The sequence below is a fragment of the Bos indicus x Bos taurus genome, chromosome 26 (assembly GCF_003369695.1).
Source record: "Bos indicus x Bos taurus breed Angus x Brahman F1 hybrid chromosome 26, Bos_hybrid_MaternalHap_v2.0, whole genome shotgun sequence".
In the NCBI taxonomy this organism is placed as follows: domain Eukaryota; kingdom Metazoa; phylum Chordata; class Mammalia; order Artiodactyla; family Bovidae; genus Bos; species Bos indicus x Bos taurus.
Genome location: NC_040101.1, coordinates 34,327,104 through 34,346,195, shown reverse-complemented (window position 1 = coordinate 34,346,195; position 19,092 = coordinate 34,327,104). Strand labels below are relative to the sequence as shown.

The window sequence follows — 19,092 nt, the reverse complement described above, 5'->3', positions numbered from 1 at the left end:
CATAAGCAGCCACCTCCACCTTCCTTCTCTCATCTCCCAAAAGAACTCTGAAAACCACATATTTGAAGTATCAGCTTGATCCCTGCTGACACAAGGAGAGGGAGGAAAGGTCAGAGATGGCGGCTTTGTCTTTCTTCTTGCTATCCAGAAGAGTCCAAAGCATACTCTTCAATCCCTGGGAGGGAGTGGCAACACCTGAAAATGGCTGGCATTTGGAACGACCCTGGGCACACCTCATGGAGGATGAACACACAGCTAGTTTTCAGACCTGGGTTGTGGGCATTTTGCCACTGCAGGTCAAACTTAAGATTTTAGAAAAAGAATAGTTTTTTTCATAAAAAGGCAGGAGGCTTCTTCCTATGTGTGTGTATATTAATATATAAATATACTCACACAGAGAGACTATGCCATTCATTATTGCAGCTCTTACACTACAGGGACATGGTTGTTTTCATGAGATAAGAAAAATACTTCATCTTGCTTCTGGGCCTCCTTTTAACTTCTGCTCTACGCGTTAACAGATATATTCCAACTGTCTTACACATGCCTCACGGTGTTTAAACATGCCTAAAAAGACTAGCATTTTGCCCGAAAGTGAAGAGAAACAAGGAATGGTTAATGCTCTTCAATTTATACTGCACAAAGGTACAAAAGGAGAAGAGACTGGCAGGATACATCTGTTTTACAAAATACGGCATCTGCATAAGCAAGAGAAAGTGGTAAGTGCTGTCTTTGTTGACTTCAGTGTTTGTGACAGTAAGGAAGGTTCCAAGAGAAAATTATTTGCATAATACTGAAGCATGCTATGAGGCCATGATCTATGTTTGCTGCTTATACAAATTCCTTCTGAAATTGCTGCTAAACAATTATTTATACATGAATTCACCAAAATAATTCTAGAAGAGCCAAAAGGGTAAAACAATCAAATAATGACCCTAAAATTCTAATTCCATCACCTTCACAAACTTTCCCCAGCAACTCTAGCATTCAAAGTTGGATATATTCCTACAGGTTAGTTTCCAACTGGTTCGTGCCATTGTTGACTTTCCCAAAAGGATTATAAACTTCCCACCGAAGGCATGGTAAACATGGGAAACAATCAAGCTTTGCGCTCGCTAGCTGTATGCCTTGCAATCTTCTAAAGTCTCAGTCTCCTCATCTGTAAACCAGGGACAATAACAATAAGGACCTCGTGGAATTATTTTGAGAGAATGTAGTAACTGCATTCCAAGAATGGAATGCCTGGATACAAGAGATGCTCAATAAACATCTACTCTCATCCATCTGTCTTTTAGGCACTAATGTTATTATATCTTACAACCACTTTCTTCCTTATTTCTTTCAGGACCTGTCACTGGAACAAAGAATTTCATAGCCTCTGATGGGCAGACATAGTCACAAATTATACTTATTGACTATTTCTCTCTCTCTTATCTATGAAAAACCAAGAAAGCTCTGAATGTTTAAGGTCAGTCAGTTATCACGTTGAAGATTGATGTAGAAACCAGGCCTCCTGGCCTCTCCCATCACCTCTGCCTGACCCCGCCCTCACTGCAAAGGATAGTTCATCCTCCCAGAATTTATTATGCCCTCGTAAAATAGATAGCTAATCTCAGGGAGCAAAGGGTATGTGTGTCTGTCTAGACCCCGTGTAATCAAATGAAAAGTTCCCATGTTTTGACTCAGGACATTTCTCAAGTACTTCTTTACAGGTTCCGAACAGATAGTCCTTATCTTACTTACTTGAATAGAGAACTGAACTTTAGTCTCAGCAAACTAAATACAGAAATACAAGCTTCCTATATGGTTCACCAGTTAAAGACAAATCCCCAATGATAAACCTCACCTCCTCTAGAGAGGGGAACCGAGACGGGGGAGGGGGATGGATCTGGGTCCGCCCAGCCCTGATGAGCCACGGAAAGAATTATCCACAGACCTCCTGCCACACTGCAAAAGGCAGTCGTGAGCGAGCTCTCCTGCTGCGGGGTCGGGGGGGCAGGGGCGGGGGAGGTTTTCAAGAGGGGATCACGAAGGCCCAGGCAGGCCGCGCGGGACTGCACACATAGGCCCCTGACAGCTGTGTGGACAGTTACAAACAGGGCGAAACCCCACCACTCATGCAGGTGCACTTGAAGCTGGTTCCGGGATCCCGGGCCGAGAAGGCATCAGGCGCTGGGTCTTCAAGCCTCCATATGGATCAGTTTCTGCATCTGGGTGTATCCGAGGGGGTCGGGGAGTTCGAGTGCCCACAGCCCCCGCAGCCCTCGGGCCTCCGCGCGCCGGCGGCGTGTGGCGATGCAGCGCGCTCTGGGAGGCCCAGCCCGCCGCCATCCCTCTGCGCCCACACCCACTTACGGGTCCGACCCCCATCACTCTGCTCCCGCTCAGGCCGCACGGCCCTGCAGTCCCCACGGTCGCCCGTGACCTGGTGCGCACCCCTTCCCTTGCCTCAGCCCGGGTGCCGCCTCAGCCCTCACGCAGGCTCCGGCGCCTCGCCATCCCCGCCACCGTCCCCGTCATCCTTGTGGCCCGCTCATACCTGCCTCGCCTCAGCCGCTGGGCCCCACCACCCGGCCCGCACTCCACGCCACACGTCTCTCGGGCCGGCTTACTCCCCTTTTTCTTCCGTCCACGTCCCGCAAGATGACGTTACGTCAGCAGCGCTGGAGTAAACCCAGGCCGCAAGGACTCCGCTGTTGACGCGAGGCGGCTGGCTGACCCCGAGCTGCGCTGCGGCAATGGCGTAGGTGCGTTTGGAGAATCGGGCCCGCGATCCACGTGGCGAGCCCCGCCCGCTGAGGCCCGCAGACGCCAGGGGGCGGAGCTCGAGTGCTCTGTGTGAACGTCCGCGTCCCAGCGGCAGACCCGGACAGGGGCCACGGAGAGTCGCCCCTCGGACCTTCCCCGGGAGGCAGAAAGGACGCCTGGATTCCTCAGCTGCTGGTAGATCCCATACGATGTGTTTGCCAGTATTGATCATTGTATCTCAGCCACACCTCGGAAATAGATTGGATCAGTTTGCACGTATTTGAGAATCCCGCACTCCAGGCAAACAACTAATGCTGTTAAAATGGAAATATTTTGACAGAGATTAAATGATTTGCCCCCTAGTCGCCTTGAGCTTCCCCCAGGGGTCCCAGCCCAACTGTTGTTTAGCAAGGGCATTGGTGAGGCTACTGTATTCTAAAATAGTAGTATTTAATCCCTGACAGTTGGATTCACCCTTAAAGTTAGAGTTCGGACTCTGTCCTTTTCTACTTGCAGTGTTTTCCTCAAAGGGCATGTTTCTGCATAGACAGGCCTAGACGTATCGCTGGGCACGTAGGTGGTTGGGGTTGCAAGAACACTTTGGTGGAGGTTTGTTAGGAAGGCATCTTGCCCGTTGTGGGGTAGTTCCTGAGAACAATGCTGAACCTATTCCTCGTTCATTAAACTTCGGCTACTTTGTGGCAGGCATTCCCTAGATTCGGAGGAAAACATGGTCACCTTATGGGAGAGACAGACCTGTGAGCAAATGGTTACACTATTTGATTAATGTTAGAGGAGCCGTGTCTGGGGATTCAGGCAAGTCTGAAAAGAGTAGACATTCGAATTGGGGGAAGCGGGGAGCAGGATCGCAGGAGGAAGAGGGAATGGAATGTCTGGAGGCAGGAGACGCCTTGTGAGGAGAGGCTACATGTGGGACGTGACAGGAGAGGTGTTTGGGGGAGGGGGCAGAAGGGGCTTGTAAAATTTTTGTGACAGGCCAAAGAATTTGAATCTTTTCATCCTCAAAGTTAGAGAACCCTGACTTTCAAAGTACTGGAGTGACATGATCAGCTCTGTGTGTCTGAAATCAGTAGAGAGGGGTTTGAGCTGGGAGCTCACTTAGCCTATTGCAAAGGCCCAAGTAAGAAATGATGGCTGGGGAAAAGGCTCCAGCAGCAGACAGGGCGCATAAAGGAGGGAGAGCTGACTTTGTTCACTACTTGGAAGAGGGAGAATGAGAGACAAGGAGGTGGTTGTTGCTGTTCAGTCGCTGAGTTGTGTCTGACTCTTTGTGGCCCCATGGACTGCAGTAAGCCAGGCTTCCTTGTCCTTCACCATCTCCCTGAGTTTGCTCAAACTCATGTCCATTGAGTTGGTGATGCCATGCAACCATCTCGTTCTCTGTCGTCTCCTTCTCCTCCTGCCTTCAATCTTTCCCATCATGGGGGTCTTTTCCAATGAGTTGGCTCTTTGCATCAGGTTCCAAAGTATCAGAGCTTCAGCTTCAGTCCGTCCAATGAATATTCAGGGTTTATTTCCTCTAGGATTGACTGGTTTGATCTCCTTGCTGTCCAAGGGACTCTCAAGAGTCTTCTCCAACACCACAGTTCGAAAGGATCAATTCTTCAGTGCTTCTTTATGGTCCAACCCTCACATCTGTACATGACTACTGGAAAAACCATAGCTTTGACTATACGGACCTTTGTTGGCAAAGTGATGTCTCTGTCTGTGTTTGTCATAGCTTTTCTTCCAAGGAGCAAGTGTCTTTTAATTTCATGGCTGCAGTCACCATCTGCAGTGATTTTGGACCCCAAGAAAATAAAGTCTGTCATTGCTTCCACTCTTTCCTCCATTTATTTGCCATGAAGTAATGGGACCATATGCCATGATCTTTTTGAATGCTGAATTTCAGGCCAGTTTTTTCACTCTCCTCTTTCACCTTCATCAAGAGGCTCTTTAGTTCCTCTTCGCTTTCTGCCATAAGGGTGATATCATCTGCCTATCTGAGATTGTTGATTGCAAATCTGGTGGTGCTACAACATTTAGGAAATAGATGAGGGGAGTAGTTCTTTTGGGTGAAGGATGAAAACACCAAACGTGTTAAGTTTTGAGCACTTTGGATTTAAAGTAGAAGAAACAAAAGAAATAAAACTGCCCTCCAGAAGTTTCAGTGGGTACTTCAGCTTTTAAGAGTCTCACTATGAACTTAGAACAAAATAGGTATCTGCAGGTATAGCTAAAGCCACTAGGGACAGAGGCTTTCTCCACTCAGGAAGTTCTATTCTTAATGTGTCCTGATGGTTTAGACAGTAAAGAATTTGCTTACAATGCAGGAGACTAGGGTTGGATCGCTGGGTCGGGAAGATCCCCTGAAGAAGGGGATGGCTACCCACTCCAGTAATCTTGCATGGATAATCCCATGGACAGAGGAGCCTGGTGGGCTAAAGTCCATGGGGTCGCAAAGAGTCAGGCACCACTGAGTGACTAACATTTTCACTTCAAACCACACATCACCTTAAACAATAATTGTTTGTCTGCCTTTCCTGCTAGAATATAAGCTCCTTAGAGCAGGAAAGTATATTCCTGGCACATAATGGCCAATAAATATTTGATAAATGAATGAATTTAATTTCTTTGGGCCCAGTAATACTGTCCTTGTCTACTTTCTATACTTGCCTATATTCTATATAGTATATTCTGCATATACTAGCCTATAGCATTGCTAAGATCAAATATGAAAATTCTTTAACACTGCCCAAACATTTTGTTTGTTTTCATTACTATTTTATTGTTAATATTCTACTCCACCAATAAAGTTGAGTGGGATACGTGACTGTGGATTGGGAAAATCAAATACCACAATTATAATCGTTTGCCTTTGAAATAAATAAATAAAAATAGTGAATATAAGTTAAAAAAAGAAAAGAAATCAAGAAAAATATTTCAGCCATGGTCTCTTTCCTGCATGTGACTTAAATTAAAAAAAGATTCTCTTTTGATTGGAGGGATTTTTGTCTCAGCAAGTGGAAATATGGCTAGATATGACCAGAAAGTTACATAGGAAGTGGCTTATTTAGAACCCAAGTATAAGAAGGCAGGGTTGAGGACTGCTTCTTCACATGCCAGAGAGTACTAGGTTAAAGCTATCTTAGTCTACTGCTCTTTACTTGTAACAGAAACTTATTCAAACAAAACAATTTACTGGAGAATAGTTTCCAAAAGCAGGAGGTAAAATTGGATTTCTTAAGAGGTGGATACAAGGAACTAGAATCTGGGAATCAAGACTCTCCCCTATCTCTGGGTTTCTTCTTTACATTTATATCTGCACATCTGCCTCTTTTTTTCTCTTTTTAAGATACACTTTTCCCTAGTGAACATTGGTTAAAAATGGCTTCCTCAGCCCTAAAATATCTTCAGTGCCTATTCCCCACTGACTTTTAGGCTTGGTCCCAGTTTCATATTCCTCGAGAGAAAACCTTACTGGCCTAAGTTGCCCCAGGTCTCCCATTTTTGGTCTAGTCAGCTGTGGCAGGGAGAGGAGGGGTCATGCAGATAACTCAAACACAGCAGAGCTCTATGTGATGGGGGATTCTCAGAGAAAAGGGAGTAGGCTAGGCCAGCAGACATGTTATACGAGCTGGCAATGTTAGGACAAACACTTAAACCAGTTTCGGCCAGACTATGGAATATCCTTTGTAGTTTCACAAACCAGGCTGAACATCAGAAGCACCAGAAAGCCTTTTAAAAAGATACAGGTTCTTCTAGCAGGTGAATTAGAATCTCTAGATACAGGGCCTAGGAATCAACATTTTTAAAGAACCCCAGATTTTGATGTGACTACTTTTGGGAACTCCTGCTTTAAAAGACAAGCTTAAATGTCAAGCAAACAAATACATCAACAGAAATGGGAAGTTATTCATAAATAAGAAACCCTATATATGATAAACAGGGAGGGTTTTTTTTTCCAGAGAGCAAATTCCTTTCTTTAAAATACAGTTTTATTTTCTGATCATAAATATCAGAAATGCTTATTAAGAGAGATTCCCATTTTAAACATGCTAGTCTTTCAGACTTTTGTTTGTCTAAGTACATATGTATAAATATTTTTGTTTTACAAAATTAGGACCGTAAAGTATATGTACTATTTCATGGCCTATTTTATTCACTAAAAATAGATCATGAGTATTTTCATATGGCAATAAGGACTGGTCTACTCAGATGGTAAAGTGTCTGCCTGCAATGTGGGAGACCCGGGTTCGATCCCTGGGTGGGGAAGATCCCCTGGAGAAGGAAATGGCAGCCCATTCCAGTACTCTTGCCTGGAGAATCTCACGGATGGAGGAGCCTGGTAGGCTACAGTCCACGGGGTCGCAAAGAGTAGGGCACAACTGAGCGACTTCACTTTAACTCAATTTTCAGTGGTCGTACAACATTTCAATCTATGGTTGCATCATAGTTGATTTAACTAATCCCGACTGAGCAACTCCACTTTCCACTTTATTGTTGGGACATCCCCCCACCCCATAATGTTTAATAAGTGGAATTGTTGGGTTAAAGTTTATGAACATTTTTAAGGCTTTTGATACATATTGAATGGAGAAGACAATGGCACCCCACTCCAGTATTCTTGCCTGGAAAATCCCATGGACGGCGGAGCCTGGTAGGCTGCAGTCCATGGGGTTGCTAAGAGTTGGACACGACTGAGCGACTTCACTTTATGGTATTGAACTCCCCCTTCACCAAAACCTTATATATTTCTTTTTCCCACTGCCACTTTGGAGCAGTCTCTCAGAGCTATCTGAGATGCTGCCTCTCCAGCTGCAGTCCTCATTTTGCCCCAAATAAAACTTAACTCACAACTCTAAAGTTGTAAATCTTTTTTTAGTTGACAGATCTCATATACTATAGTTTAAAAAGGTATGGTAGATCACAATGAGACCATTTTACATCCATTATCCAGGATGGCTAAAATAAAAACAATAGCAAAAGGATGTGGAGCAGCTGGAAGCCTCATATACTGCTTGTGGCACAGCCACTCTGGAAAGTAGTGTGGCAGTTTCTCAGTAAATTAAACATAAAGTTGCCATATGGCCTCCTTCCACTCCTTCAGATAGGTCCTCTGTTTTCCTAAATGCTGTCCTCTGGTCATGAGTAGGTGAGGATCTGTTTAGCCAAAATAAGTAGGCTGCCTCAGAACTTCCCATGGGGAAAACTGAAATCTGATTCTTCTCCTTTCTTCACTTAGTCTCTATGGTTGAGAACTCCAAGCAATAGGAGACACAGGATAATAATGGGAAAGATGGAGCCTTTTTGAGAGCCTTCTCCTCTGCTAAATGCCATTTTGAAGGGAAAAAAGAAGTCGAATGGATATTTCCAGTCCATTCTGGGTTGGCCTCTTGGAGGCTCTGGCTTCTGGGTAATGTCCACAAAGGTCACCACAGTTTTCAAAGGTACTTCTGTTTTGGGCTGGGAATCCTGCAGGAAGAATGTCCATGACAGGTCAGTGCTTGGCACCCATTCAAACAGCCCTCCAATTTGAATGTTATTATTACTACCCTGAATAAAGACCCATAACAGACTGCTATGCAGTTCACTTTCTGAGACACAGGAAATTACTTACTTAGCAACAGTTGGACCAAAACTGTGAACACTTACACCTACCAAAAGACTAACTCCAGCTTCCCCTAGCTGGGGAGCTGGCCTGATAACAGAGAAGCCACTGCTCCTGTTACGCTTTTAGCAGCTCTACCTTATCATGTCCCAAATGGCTCCAGGCTCTGAAACAGTATACATGTACTAGTGTATGTAGTAGTAGCAATTTTCTTCCTTCTTCAGTTGCAAGAAGAAACATGAAACTTCATGGAAAAGGCAAAGAACTTCAGCAATGTAGATTAAAAAAAAAAAATCAAGATTCACAGAATCTCAGGGTTAGAAAGGATCCTCCTAATCACCCACCAATTCAAGTCAAATGAAAACGATGCTCCCAAGAAAAGGGACCTTGTCAAGCTGACTCATGTAGCTTTGGGTGGATATGGTTGCAGCCTGATGACTAGAATCATGTTTGTCTAAACTGAATTAATTCCCTTTGTTCCAACTCTGTTCACCAGGCAAACTTTTGATTATAATTTGATAGTAAGTAACTATCGTGTTTCTGTCTTCACTCTGATGCCACATATTATCTCTGCTTTGGCCTTTGGCAACAGTAAATGTCAGGTTCTAGGAACATAATTTTGCTTGGTATAACCCTTCTATAGATATTTTAAAAATGAATGTGGGGCCAGTGCTGTGATAATTTTGCATGTCATACTAACTCTTTGGATTTTTTTTTTAAACAGTGACGTTCATGCAGGGCTTGGTATACAATTAATGTAACTTCTGTGGCTCTGAAAGCCCCACATGCATTCTAAGTACAGCCAGCTTAGGCTGAAGATGCCAGGGTTCCCTGATTCCAGCCAAGACTGGCTGAGACTAACCAGATTAAAAAAAACGGGGAGGAGTTTATTACTGAAGAATAAGCAATAACCTTTCTTTAGACTGTAACTTACAAAAGGATTTCCTGTTCGGACTTTAATTTTTCCCTAGGAACTTCATAATGGGGAGAGGATGTATTCAATTTTTGGAGCAAATCTTTTGCAGTTGACATTACTGAAATATGTTAATACTGTTATTTAACCTCACTGCAGAATGCCTGATGAGCTATATAAGCTGGGATGGCTAGAAATACTTTAGGATGGAAAATAGAATAGAGAATGGATTTTCAGCCTTGTGTTCAGTGTTACCTAAGAGTTGATTTAATTAATGTGTTGTTCTGACTCATTTCAGAGCCTTTGGGGGAGGGCAAGTTTTAAACTGCCCACAAGCAGGAGGAATTGTGGTTAAAACTGGGGTACTGAACTCATAATGGAAGAGTGCAGTTGTACATTAGGAAGCTCCCTGCTGCACACTCAAGTCATAACCACCTGCCTAGCGTTTATTAGTGATAAAGCTGGAATTCTGATCTCCATCTGACTCTTTTTAATTGGTTTCAAACTCAGGTAGGGAAAAGTGTCATTAGCTCTGCAAACTCCCAAATCAGGGAACTTTTGGTCATTCTATGAACTTGTTCTATACTGAGAACAGACCTTTAAGACAGCTATGAGCCCAAGAAAGCAACTTTTAGTTTCATGTATGAAAGTGAAAGTTGCTCAGTCGTGTCTGACTCTTGCAACCCCATGGACTGTCCATGGCATTCTCTAGGCCAGAATACAGGAGTGGGTAGTCTTTCCCTTCTCCAGGGGATCTTCCCAACCCAGGGATCGAACCCAGGTCTCCTGCATTGCAGGTGGATTCTTTACCAGCTGAGCCACAAGGGAAGCCCAAGAATACTGAAGTGGGTAGCCTGTCCCTTTTCCAGTGGATCTTCCCTACCCAGGAATCAAACTGGTGGATTCTTTACCAACTGAGCTATCAGGGAAGCCATCCACTTGAATATATATTTAAGTCTACAGTGGTGTTTCACAGCTGGGAAATCCTGCATGTTTTTTGTAAAAGTTCTTTGAATCGGGTTGTTTTTTTCAGATTCACTGAGGATATAGGCTCATCAAGAGCTACTACTAGACTTGATTTTCGGATGGCAATGTAAAGGCATGTCTTCTTTCTATATATCCTAAAACCACTCTAATAAGAAACAGATACAAAACTCCATCTTCATTGAAATGGAGAGATAACATAATACATGAATACAGAAAATAGATGGAAGCAAGGTTTCACAGAGGGTTAGAAGGCCAAACCTAAAAGCCTTCAGAAACTAGAAGAGGATCTCTGTAGAACCCTGACTCAGTAATAGGAGATAACAGGGAGGTAGGGATGAGGCAGGGACAGAACATGGTTACTGAGTGATATCCTCCTCAATGAAATCAGACAACCACCCTTTCCCTGTTTCAATGAGAGACTGGAAAATTTAAACCAGAGAAATTCTGGATTTCAAGATATATAGAAAGGACAGAGTGAAGTATGGAACCAAAAATAGGGAAATTACTCTGCATAATGAAATACCTTGCCCCAGTCTGGCTTCAAAGTGCTGAGAGATGCTCTTATCCACATACCCTTTAGTTAGGAGCCAGCAGGGTTGTTTTGTTGTTTTTTTTTTCTTTAGAAAAGTAATAGTCCCAACAAAAAGACAAAAAGCTACTGACATCTGGCAGTCCTATAATCTTGTAAAGGCCCAATTAGTACAAAAACATAAATAGCAGAGTACCATGTAAATAAACTGTATTTACTTAATGGGTTTGTTGTGAGAATTCAATACTTATTTAAAGAATACTTATAAAAAATATTACCAGTGCCTGTCATATAGTAAATGTTCAATAGATGTTTTTCTATTATTATTATCAGACAAGAAGATATAAGTCTACACAATGTTTTGCTTAAATTCTTCATTTTGTAGTTTGTTCTTGGGAACATTCCAAAAATGTTGCTATTTTACTTTTTGTAGTGAGAGGAATTTAAAGTGTTTCTAAAGCTACATTTATACAATGAAAAGTCATTTTGACAGTTCAGTTCAAACTTCAGACAAGGTGTAGAAACCTTCACTTCAAGGTGTAGAAACATAAATATCCTACCAGGCTAAGCAGATAACCTAAATGAGAGAAGTGGGGCAGGTAAGGGTGGGTAGCTGCAGGCTGTGTGAAGGAGGTATTTTATTAGTGGCAATCACCATTCAGTATGGCTTCCCTGATAGCTCAGTTGGTAAAGAATCTACCTGCAATGCAGGAGCCCCTGGTTCGATTCCTGGGTTAGGAAGATCCACTGGAGAAAGGATAGGTTACCCACTCCAATATTCTTGCTTCCCTTGTGGCTCAGCTGGTAAAGCATCTGCCTGCAATGTGGGAGACCTGGGTTCGATCCCTGGGTTGGGAAGATCTCCAGGAGAAGGGAAAGGCTACGCTCTCTAGTATTCTGGCCTGGAGAATTCCATGGATTGTATAGTCCATGGTGTTGCAAAGAGTCAGACACAACTGAGTAACCTTCACTTTCACCAATTGGTGGTAGATTTTATGCCATGAAGGAGTGTAGGATCTCTTATCACCAGATTTTCAAGACAAGTCAGAGATCTGGATGTCAAGGTAAAATTTCTTGATTTTTAAATTTTAAAAAACACAAATTTTAAAAAACAAAATGCTTTGCAAATCAAACAAGTCCACAGGCTAAACAGACTACAGGCTGCTTGTCTGCTACTCAGCTTTAGTTTTATGCCATCATTCAGACACACTAAGCTGACTGACACAGCCTGGGTGAGACCACTGTCAACTACAAACTTTCAAAGGATGGCCCATGGGGTAAGGAGAAGAACTGCATAAGATATACCTTCAGCAAAATGTCTCCTTAATTAGCTCCTCCTTTTATTACTTTAGACACTTTGGAACATGTATACTAGTTTTCTTTGAATAGGCTCTTGCTATGATGAGAAAAAATTGCACAGGAAGTCCTGAGAGACAGGCCTGTGTGGATAAAGGGAAGTGATTTAAAATTAAGGACAAATAATCAGTATAAACACATAAAGAAAAAATGAGTGCTTATGTGACTTCAGGAGAAAATTTCCATTCAAGATTGCAGTAAAAAAATTTCAATACAGATGATAAAACTGTCTATTATAGAATTATTTGCATTTGCTATTGGAAGGACTGATGCTGAGGCTGAAACTCCAATACTTTGGCCACCTCATGAGAAGAGTTGACTCATTGGAAAAGACCCTGATGCTGGGAGGGATTCGGGGCAGGAGGAGAAGGGGACGACAGAGGATGAGATGGCTGGATTCGATGCACATGAGTGTGGGTGAACTCCGGGAGTTGGTGATGGACAGGGAGGCCTGGCATGCTGTGATTCATGGGGTTGCAAAGAGTCGGACACGACTGAGCGACTGAACTGAACTTTTTGTGATATGACACTATTGATTCATAACTCCTTTTACTTTTACAAGGGCATAGTATCTTTCATGGAAGCGAGCTTCTCAAGTGAACATTTTTGTATAGTCAAAATTACCCTTGCAAATCATTTAAATCACACTAAGTAAAGGCACATGATTTGGCATATCCCAAATCACCCCTCAGTATTAATAAATTCAACAGAGTTAATTTTTGCTCCATCACTAGAATAGAAATTGTGTCTTCAGTTATGCACAAATGAAGCACAACTGAAATTCTCAGCTGTCAACCACTTAGGACAGTTAGATGTGAATGACTGTAAGTGTGATTTTGTAGAGGGGACAGACTAACCTGAAAAGCTGCTGCTAAGTCACTTCAGTCGTGTCCGACTCTGTGCGACCCTGTAGGCGGCAGCCCACCAGGCTCCCCTGTCCCAGGGATTCTCCAGGCAAGAACACTGGAGTGGGTTGCCACTTCCTTCTCCAATGCAGGAAAGTGAAAAGTGAAAGTGAAGTCGCTCAGTCTTGTCCAACTCTTGGCAACCCCATGGATTGCAGCCCACCAGGCTCCTCCGCCCATGGGATTTTCCAGGCAAGAGTACTGGAGTGGGTTGCCATTGCCTTCTCCAACCTGAAAAGCTAACCTCTATTAAATACTAGAAAAATACAATGATTAAAAATACCTGGAAAAGACAGAGGCACTGGGTAGCTTCAATGCCTAAGAGAACCAGAGATTCAGGAAAATAAAAAGAACAATCCTGTAGGTATATTCCCAAACTACACAGGTATTCATGAATAAAGATACGGTTCATAAATATAAAACAATAGATTCAGTGCCATATCTGTAACAGGTTAAATGAATCTTACAGAAAGAGTTCTGTTTTATTCAGTAAGCCAACACAGAAAGAATGGAATGTTCGTATTAACACAGTTTCTGGTAACGAGTTTGAACACATTTATAGGCATAAAGAGCTAAGGTGCTCAACTTGTGTGAGGGAAGAGCTAAAGGTATTTCACTTCTGACTTAAATGTAGTCTCTAGTTTCTTTTCTGGGAGGTAAAATCAATGACTTACAGGTAACACTTTCAATTAGTTTTAATTTCCATTAAAAAATAATCTGGCATAACAGTTCATACATGAAGTTCACCAGGACCTAATCATTTTATTTTTGAACTTCCCATAGCTGTAGGCAGTTGCTAAAACTGTCCTATGGCACATCTTAAACAGCAGGTATATGTTTACTACATATTAAAATTATTTATTTTAATGGAGTGCAATCAGCCAAGAATTGATGATTACAAACTAGCCACAGTAGTAACTTTAACAGCAACCAACTGGCCAGAGACTAACAAATGTGTGACTGTCACTGAATACATAGAATGTCATAGAATATCTTTTCTGTGGTTGAATCAAACTGTATAGTAATTATAGTATGATAATTTAAAACAAAGTAACCTATACTGTAGTCATGAAATTTAAAAAAACACGGGGAAAAAATATAGACTGAATTTACCATGAAAACATGTTAATTTCAGTAACCAGTTAGGGAGGATCTACTTGAAAGTTAATTGTTTCAGCTCATTCTGACCAAACATTAGAATTTTGGCTGGTAGCATAAACTGACTTTCAGGAAGTTAAAAAATTAACTGGTCATCAAATGACTGATATAATAATCTAGGCTTTGCAAGGCTTACCTGTATGGACTGGAGTTGGTATAGAAATCGGGCTCCTGACACATGAGCTTGTGGGTTGGACTGGAGGCCTATATATGCCCACAGTATCTGGATCTCCAGGGAAACTGGTATGACACAGCAGGAAGTACAGTGCATAGCCTGCAGGAGAGTAAAGAAGCACTTGATGGGTAATTGCTGATGGTTGCCTGTAGTTATTAATATTTATCATGCATTAAGTAGCTGTTGTTTCTTAAACATTACACAATAACAGAGAAGACAATGTGGCTTAGGGAAAGGACACAGAAGTTCATAAGAGGTCGTATTATTGTTCAGTTCAGTTGCTCAGTCATGTCTGACTCTTTGCCACATCATGGACTGTAGTACACCAGGCCTCCCTGTCCATCACCATCTCCTGGAGCTTGCTCAAATTCATGTCCATCGAGTAGGTGATACCATCAAACCATCTCATCCTCTGTTGTCCCCTTCTCCTCCCACCTTCAATCTTTCCCAGCATCAGGGTCTTTTCCAATGAGTCAGTTCTTTGCATCAGGTGGCCAAAGTATTGGAGTTTCAGCTTCAACATCAGTCCTTCCAATGAATATTCAGGACTGATTTCCAACCAGGATGGACTGGTTGGATCTCCTTGCAGTCCAAGGGACTCTCAAGAGTCTTCCCCAACAACACACTTCAAAAACATCAATTCTTCAGCACTCAGCTTTCTTTATGGTCCAGCTCTCATATCCATACATGACTACTGGAAAAATCATAGCTTTGACTAGACAGACCTTTTTTTTTTTTTTTTTTTTTTAAACAAAAATGATTTATTTGCAACACAACCCAGTCCCCATCACTTCAATACAGCACAGGAATAGAAAAGAGTCACAGTGCAAGCATTATTTAGTCCAAGGCAGAACTCCATGCCTCCCAATACAGCAAGCCTGTCTCCCCCAGAGACCCATGCTCAGAGCCCAGCTGAACACACAAACAAGCAAGCCCAGTATGAAGTCAGCCCCAGGTCTCAGCACATTTCACCCTTCCCCCACTGCCCTATTAACCTTCCTAACTGCAGCCTTCTATGCCTTCCACTCCCAACCAGGCCAACTCTCAGGCTCTGAGCCACCAGCAAGCTTTCTCTGTAGGATTATTAACAAGGGTTTAAGGATTACCTACAATGAGAAAATACCCTGTGAAATCTATTGTTCCAGAGAAAATTTAAAATGACTCCCCCATACATAATTCTAATCAACAATGACAACTCTTCATTTTTTCACTATAGATATAAGAGGTTTTGAAATGATTGTCATCTCTGCTCCATTCACATTTCCCTACTGGCTTTATTAACGGCTGCTCTCTTCACAGCAGTATAATAAAGGGATCATCCCAGGCATTTCTGCCAGGTTCAGAGCCTGAGAGGAAAAACCCTGATGGCTTAGAAAAAGATTCCCTTCTGTTTCCTTCAGAAGATTTCTAGGGAGATTACTGCTTAAAAGTTTCCTAGTCCATCTAAGAAACAGTTTTAGATGTAGAGGGAAATCCAAACACAGAAGCAAGCAGTCTCTTCAATTAGGTAATAGTTTCTAGGATTCAGGAGGCAAAGAAGAGGAGTATAAAATCTCAAGTTGCTGTCTTCACCCCAAACCTTCTAGATCCTCAGAAGACGGACTAGTGGTCAAAACATACTGATATTTGGCATCAGAACTGTTTTTATAAAGTGAGACACTCATAAATAGGGGAAGAAGACTTAAAGTACAATGCTGAAGGTAAGGAATAGAATCTACAGATTGGGTAGAGCACTTGGGTTGAGCACTTTCAGATTTAACAATATTTGTTTACTATAAATCCTTTTCTAATTTCTTGGGCAAACCTGATCTATCTGTACCTTTGCTGTCACCTGCATGTACAGGACTGGGCAATCATACCCTCATACTCCTTGTACAAGATACTCCCATTTGCCTCAATCAGAAGGATGCTAATGGGAACATACTTATAAGGGACACAGGAAGGCTGAGGGACACTCTGATCCACCAGCTCATTGACAAGGTTCTGGATGATGGCATGATTGGGAGAATTGAGACCATAGTGTAGTACCCGAGGACATACTCCCTTACAGTAGTTTGGGGTATAGAGATGGGGAGCGATGATCCAGTGATCCCAGCCCAGCTGCTGGAAGCTGACTTGAAAAGGGTGGAGGGAACACAGATTACTTTCAGGCCCGTCATGCTCCCTGGAGGGGCCAGGAACTTCAGATGCAATACTGCCTGCTTGACGAGCCCTCCTCAAGAGAAGAGAAGGGTCTTTTTCTGTAAACTCAGGCCTTTAGGGAGAGGTTTGGTCTTCTGAACACTCTGAGTGTCATTGAAATACAGTAACAAGAAGACAGTGTCCAATGATGAAGTTCCATGCCACCAGAACTCACGAACCTCACTACCTCTTGGCTGCTGACACACGAAGCGGAGTCGTAGAATCCTGCGCCCCTTGTGATTCCAGAGCTTTTGCCCAACATGTTCCATGATATCCATCTCTGTCCAAGCTTTGGGCAACAGGGAAGGCTTTGAGGAGCCTCTTCCTGAATAAGGAAAGTGATTGGTTGGGCTTTTCTGGACCCAGGGCTCCACATGGCAGGAGAGGTGGGAATGAGTTAGGTGAAGTTGATGGCGGTAAACCACAGTGGCTCTGACTAGTTGGTATGCTACCCGGTTTGGTCTCAGAGGAAAGTCCAGGGTCTGTATGTGCCAGGAGCCTCTGAGAGGCCTTGCTACACTAGCCAGCGGCCTCACCAGCCTCACCATGGTGGCCCCAATGGTGCGGTTTTCCCTAGGGTGTCCACTTGCGTCAGCTGAATGCTGGTACAACTCCAGCATATACCGTAAGGGATGCCCTAAGATCCGAGGCTTCCTCTGCTGCTTGCCAGGGGCTTCTTCCAGCAGCTCCTGAATCAGGGGCAAGGTAGGGGCCTCAGGCAGGTGGGCAATAGAGGGCTGCCCTACCTGTGTCATTTGGACCCTATGTTCCATAAAAAGCACCAGTCCCCAAAGAAGAAGGATTCTAAGGATGCTCAGAAGGACCATCTTGAAAAGCTTGGTGTTCAGCAACATGTTCTGGTAAAAGCCCAAAGGATACCACTTTAAACCTTTCCTTTTACATGGGTAACAGCATCCAGGCTCCACTACCACAAAAGATAGAGCAAGGAAAAATGAAAGGCTGGCAGGCAGGTCCTATGTTTCTTCCTCTGGTAGGATCTCCTGAACCAAAAAGAGGTTTTCTAAATTGTCCTCTTTGCATCAAATAAACAGAAACAGCAGGTGGGACAAGGCAGCGTGCCCATCCTGCGCTCCAGAGCTGGGAACAAGATCGTATTTAAAAGGAGAGGCCCATTCCAGGACCTGCTCCCTTACCTTATCCACTAGGATGAAAAGAAGCCCAGACCTTTGTTGATAAAGTACTGTCTCTGCTTTTTAATATGCTCTTTAGGTTGGTCATAGCTTTCTTCCAAGGAGCAAGTGTCTTAATTTCATGGCTACAGTCACCGTCTGCAGTGATTTTGGTGCCCAAAAAATAAAGTCTCTCACTGTTTCCATTGTTTCCTCATCTATTTACCATGAAGTGATGGGACCGGATGCCACGATCTTAGTTTTTTGAATATTGAGTTTTAAGCCAGCTTTTTCACTTTCCTTTTTCACTTTCATCAAGAGGCTCTTTAGTTCTTCTTCGCTTTCTGCCAAAAGGGTGGTGTCATCTGCATATCTGAGGTTATTATTGTCCATGATCTTAAAAAGATAATATTCTAAAATGGAAAAACTAAAATAGAAAATAAAATGGAAATACTAACATAGAGATAAATAAAACATAAATAAGCCCATGTACAATGGTTATATGAAGTGCCCAGTGAGTGGTGGAGTCACTATTGTGGAATGCCAGAAGCAGCAGCCATTTCTGGTTGAGGATGGCTTCATAGAACCGGGATGAGTAATGTGTGATGGAGGAAATGGTGTTTAAAGGAAAATTTAGGTAGAGAGATGGCACATAAAATGGTATGCAACTAGAATAGCACGTGATGCCATTGAGGGGCAGTTACTGATTAAGTACAATTGTTACGGTCTCCTGTGTGCCAGGCATGTGTGAGGCACTGGCCCCGAGCCGACCACTTGACTGAAGCAATGGATCTGAACACACAAACAGTGGAAAGATTAAGGAAGGATGTTTCAGGGTTAGATTATGAAGCCCAACTAAGCAGTCTGACTCCAGGACAATTAATTCTAAGATGCAGGAAGGACTGGTGGAAGTGAGGACATAAATCAGGAAGTTATGATAACTTAGCAAAACCAACTATCCTCAAATATGCCTTGCTTTTCTAACTTCACACTTTTTATTTATAGTAAGACTTGGCACCCCACTCCAGTACTCTTGCCTGGAAAATCCCATGGACGGAGGGGCCTGGTGGGCTGCAGTCCATGGGGTCGCGAAGAGTCGGGCATGACTGAGTGACTTCACTTTCACTTTTCACTTTCCTGCATTGGAGAAGGAAGTGGCAACCCACTCCAGTGTTCTTGCCTGGAGAATCCCAGGGACAGGGGAGCCTGGTGGGCTGCCGTCTGTGGGGTCACACAGAGTCGGACACGACTGAAGTGACTTAGCAGCAGCAGCAGCAAACATAGGCAATAACATGTCTAAACTAGGAACAGGGGAAGACAGACCATGTTTACGTTCTATTTATTCAGGAACTGTCAAACTCTTCAAATTGGCTCTACTATTTTGTAGTCCCACCAGCAA

General features: G+C 43.2%; 2 protein-coding genes and 1 pseudogene across 5 annotated transcripts in view; all 3 read right to left on the bottom strand.

Moving 5' to 3' along the window:
- ALDH18A1 (aldehyde dehydrogenase 18 family member A1) overlaps window positions 1–2,764 on the bottom strand; it is a 41,377-nt gene extending 38,613 nt beyond the window's left edge. Inside the window, exon 1 of one of the 2 annotated variants that reach the window (XM_027529224.1) lies at window positions 2,540–2,764. The gene's annotated coding sequence lies outside the window, so the exon portion shown is untranslated. The remainder of the gene's footprint in view (window positions 1–2,539) is intronic. The other variant, XM_027529225.1, reaches the window with a different exon arrangement.
- A 213-nt stretch (window positions 2,765–2,977) lies between these two features.
- Window positions 2,978–19,092, bottom strand: part of TCTN3 (tectonic family member 3) — a 28,703-nt gene continuing 12,588 nt past the window's right edge. Inside the window, exons 13-15 of one of the 3 annotated variants that reach the window (XM_027529227.1) lie at window positions 14,344–14,481; window positions 12,094–12,227; window positions 8,145–8,223 (exon numbers count right to left, since the gene is read on the bottom strand). In XM_027529227.1, the coding sequence (XP_027385028.1) occupies window positions 12,132–12,227; window positions 14,344–14,481 (234 nt within the window). In that variant the 3' untranslated portion in view covers window positions 8,145–8,223; window positions 12,094–12,131. Of the gene's footprint in view, window positions 3,063–7,610; window positions 8,224–12,093; window positions 12,228–14,343; window positions 14,482–19,092 lie in introns of those variants that run through there. The other 2 variants (XM_027529228.1, XM_027529226.1) reach the window with 2 other exon arrangements.
- Window positions 15,127–17,804, bottom strand: LOC113884583 (annotated as a pseudogene).